Source organism: Arachis duranensis, chromosome 6 (genome assembly GCF_000817695.3).
Source record: "Arachis duranensis cultivar V14167 chromosome 6, aradu.V14167.gnm2.J7QH, whole genome shotgun sequence".
In the NCBI taxonomy this organism is placed as follows: domain Eukaryota; kingdom Viridiplantae; phylum Streptophyta; class Magnoliopsida; order Fabales; family Fabaceae; genus Arachis; species Arachis duranensis.
In genome coordinates this window covers 97,424,357-97,428,726 of record NC_029777.3, presented here as the reverse complement: position 1 = coordinate 97,428,726, position 4,370 = coordinate 97,424,357, and the positions used below count along the sequence as shown (strand labels likewise).

At 29.0% G+C, this 4,370-nt stretch overlaps 1 protein-coding gene and 1 pseudogene across 1 annotated transcript; both read left to right on the top strand.

The window, feature by feature from the left end:
• The first annotated feature begins 1,094 nt into the window (after positions 1 to 1,094).
• On the top strand, positions 1,095 to 4,145 carry LOC107494831 (myb-related protein 315). The gene is made up of 3 exons (XM_016115866.3): positions 1,095 to 1,422; positions 1,704 to 1,833; positions 3,470 to 4,145. Exons 1-3 carry the CDS (start codon positions 1,290 to 1,292, stop codon positions 4,050 to 4,052), a joined length of 846 nt encoding a protein of 281 aa, XP_015971352.1. The 5' UTR covers positions 1,095 to 1,289; the 3' UTR covers positions 4,053 to 4,145.
• On the top strand, positions 2,478 to 2,687 carry LOC127740000 (uncharacterized; annotated as a pseudogene).
• Positions 4,146 to 4,370: the final 225 nt, after the last annotated feature.

Below are 4,370 nucleotides of genomic sequence, written 5' to 3'. Positions count from 1 at the left end.
TTTGTTGACTTATTTATTAAGTATATCTTTATTGATTATCTAACAAAATTGTTTTAATTTCCATATCCTTTTCCCACGTTCAATATTAAAAACTGATTAACAACTATAGTTTTGATGTGTCGTATTAACCACCACATCTTACCTAATTCATCATCAAATTCATCAATTTTCCCAATTGAATATATCCACCGGTGGAATTTCCTGAAAATTGGGCACTTATGGGAAAGGCATCTTCTACTCAAAGATTAAAATGATGAGTTGACTGCAACGACAAAGCAGGCCAGCCTCTTTGGGTCCATGCTTCCATGGAATCCCATCAAACTCTTTTATTCTTTTTATGGAGGTTGCAACTCACTTGGACTGGTAGTAAATTACAAAATAACAGGAGATTTTTGGTACCAAACATTATAATTTGTCAACGCCAAGATTCTATCATATTTTGGTCCTTTAATTTTCTTTAACTTTCTTTTTATTTAAATGGAAACTCCTTTTTCTTTAATTAGGTGTGGTTGAATTGGGACTCATTATACATAGACTTGATATTTGATGGAAAATATGAACACATATACTTTTCTTTTTCTTTTTCCTTTTACTAATAATTTTTTCTTTTACTATTTTTTCCTAATATTTAAGTTATAATATGTATTTAGTGTTCCTATATTTTATGAATGATAAATTTTAGGTGGCTAACACTTTTTTTAATTTTTATTTTATATTTAAAACAATGCTAATTAACTTTATTTTTACACTAATTTAAAATATTAATATCCTAATATTTTCTCAAAAATAATATGTTATTTTTTTATTAAGTTAATATACATAGATATAACAAATTGAAATAAAGGTCGGTGACGTGTATAATATATTGATATCACAAAATTAATTATCTTCATTAATACAGTTTACCAAAACAATGATGTCAAACAATCATAACTCTTTGTATTTGTCTCAATAAAGGTGGTGATGAATGGTGACCACCACTTTATAATAATAATTAATAAGTAACAACCCTCCCACGCTTTCAAGTTTCATAGCTTTCAACTCAAAGTGCTTTTCCCAGCAATCATTTGTATCCCCTCTCAAAAGACACCCTAGTCTTTTTTAAATGTGTGAATGAACTGGCAGCATCTTTGCTTCAATCTTGAGCACCTTTTATAAGTTCTCTCACTTCAATTCTTTGATTTGCAATTGCTACAAGCTAGCTAGTTCTCTCATCATCATCATCATCATCAAGTGATATATATCTTTAGGTCTTGACTATTATTTCTCTTGGCAAAAATTAAATAATAATGGGAAGACAACCTTGTTGTGAAAAGGTTGGTTTAAAGAGAGGTCCATGGACTATTGAAGAAGATCACAAGCTCATGAACTTTATCCTCAACAATGGCATCCTTTGCTGGAGAATGGTTCCCAAGCTTGCAGGTACACACTAAAGTTATCCATTTTAAATTTGCATTGAAATTATTAAAGGGTATCTAATAAGAATTTAATTTTAATGTACACGTACATTCAATTATTTATCGCCAATTCGTCATGTGAAAATAATAATTTTTTATTTTTTATTTTTATTTTAGCTATGTTCTTTCTAAAAAATGAATGTGATTAATTGTCTGATGTGTAAAATTTTTACATAATCTGTGCATTAAATTAAACACATCTAAATAAATTAACTTGATGCATGTTATTATTTCATGGTGGTGAAGGTTTGCTAAGATGTGGAAAGAGCTGTAGATTGAGGTGGATTAATTATTTGAGGCCTGACCTTAAGAGAGGTGGCTTCACAGAAATGGAAGAGGATCAAATTATACAACTACATTCACGTCTTGGTAACAGGTACATACGGCGTTATCCGTTTCCGAATGATATTATATATATGTTTTCAAAAAAAAAAAGAATGAATTTGGAATAAAGAATGTTAATTATGTAAATGGATTATAAAGAAGCCTCTGCTATGCTAATTAATAGGTATAATCCTAATTAATAAATGAGTGCTGAGTGAAAATTATAAAATTAGTGTCTATTTGACACCAATAAAATTGAAAAGCATAAATAATATAAATAAAAAATAGGTAAATTCTAGTCTACCATTCTTATAATAACATGTAATTTACCCTCTGTGACATGTCATCTTTTAATTAGTTGCTATGTTAACTATGGTTAAATTATTAGTAATTAAATTATAGCCCAAAGTGGGTGATTATGTAATTAAATACCTCCAAATTTAATTTCAATGCCATCCAGAAATCCCATATCATCATCACCATCACTATCATTATCATCATCATCATCATTATTTTCATCTTCTTTTTCGTCTTTCCCTTCTACACTATCATCATAAAAAGCCATCATAATCGATTTCACGTTCTTAAATTTTAAGATTTTCTGAATTTCGCAAACGTAAACTTAGTCTCACCTGGGTTAGGTTCACAAAACAAAAGCAGTTTTTATAACTAAACACAGAACACAAAACACAGAACACGACCTTACTTGAACAGGATCTGTTCTATAGGCTCGTACATCTGTATCCTTGAGTTTTAAGAAGACAGGAACCAAAGTCTGGCGGATGAACTACGACCGTGAGGTCAGAGTGTGATTAATTGTTCAAAAGCGCATGCCATCTGAACGGTGGAGGATCGTTCGCGCTACAACCTTGTGGTCGAGATGGTCTCACGGTGTTCTGATAGACTCAAATCTTTTTTCTCTAGCCATTTAGTTAGTTATTTTCTCTAAATACTTATTTCCTGGTTCATCAAAATATGGAACACCCAATGAGTTGATTTTTTCTTTCAATTTCAGAGAGAAATGGGATCGGGGTAAATTAAATTTCTATACAATAATAAAAATATAACTTTATTTTTTAATGTTTATAGAAATTATATATTTATCCCTCTTATAAAAATATTTAATTACAAAATTACCCTACTTTAGTTAACATATTAACTCTTATTGAGTTAAATTAACTCAAACTAAAACTAAGCATCCAATTAAAGCATGTCACGTTACGAGGGATAATTTACATGTTGAAATAGAGGGGGTTGGGTAGAACTCACCTAAAAAATATTATGTGTACAGAAAAAATTATATTTGTATATATTATAAATACATGCGTAATTTAATTTATTTTTAATTTATATTTTATAAAATTTAATTTAAATGTATTGTTAGAATAAAATAATTTTATGTGTATATTTAATTATATAATGTCATGTTAATAAAGATAATTATCTTTTTATTGATTGCGTGGTTATAGAAAATGTAATTAGATGATTTTGTAAAATATTTTATATTAGAATAAATATTCTATACAAATAACTTATTTTTACTATACATGTTGGAAACAAATTTATGTATTGAAATAAAATCTATACAAAAATTCAATAAATTATGGATGTTTAGGGTTCAAAATATATTTGCCTTAACAATTATTATTGGATAATATAATTACTAATATATCAGAACAATATATCAGGTGGTCTAAAATTGCTTCCCATTTTCCTGGGAGGACAGACAACGAGATCAAGAACCATTGGAACACAAGAATCAAGAAGAGGCTGAAGCTCCTTGGATTAGACCCTGTGACACACAAGCAAATTGAACAGAAAGAACAAACCGATGATGATGAGGACAAAAATAACAACACCAACTTACAGACAACTATTTCACAAAAGCCTCAAGAAAATGCAGAAGAAGAAATTAAATCCATGGAGGAGGAGACGAAAAGAGAAGAAAAGAAGGTGAATTGCTGGGATGATGATAATCCTGAGATTTTGAACGATTTTGACATGATGTGTTCAAAATTCGACTTGGAATCATGGATGGTGAAACAAGAGATCAATAATAATAATACCAGCACTACTACTACTAGTTCACACTGCAGTTCTTCTTCTCTTTCTATTGATGATAATAACTATTCTAGTCACTTTTCTAAGGGTGAATCCAAGAATGACCATGATGATCAGGATAATCTGTTACAGCAATGGATTGAAAGTATGGATTCAATTCTCTCATGGGATGGCTTCAATGCCATTGATCAAGATTTGTTTCTTCAATAGCCTTTACTTTTTTATTCGGTCTCAAAAAGAGGGTTACGAAAGATTCATGTATGTAAAGAATATTGCCAACTTTCTATCCTTGCATTTTCTTGCTTTTTCTGCATTGATTTGTTCCTTTTGTTAATGGGATCATGCTTTCAGATTAAATGCAAATTGCATTTTCGTAAATACATCTTTTTTCTAATGATAAAAAAATTACAAGACAATACAAATTAGTTCAAAAATTCTGTTTAAGATTACCTTATTTTATATTTATATTAATTATTTCTATAATAAATAAATAGAATTTAAAAAATACATATCTTAAAATTAGATAAT

Excerpts from the sequence above, each read along its gene's own strand:
- LOC107494831 (XM_016115866.3), top strand. The coding sequence starts at position 1,290 with ATGGGAAGACAACCTTGTTGTGAAAAGGTTGGTTTAAAGAGAGGTCCA. Across the intron at positions 1,423-1,703 it reads AATGGTTCCCAAGCTTGCAG|GTTTGCTAAGATGTGGAAAG; the intron begins GTACACACTAAA and ends ATGGTGGTGAAG. Across the intron at positions 1,834-3,469 it reads CATTCACGTCTTGGTAACAG|GTGGTCTAAAATTGCTTCCC; the intron begins GTACATACGGCG and ends ACAATATATCAG.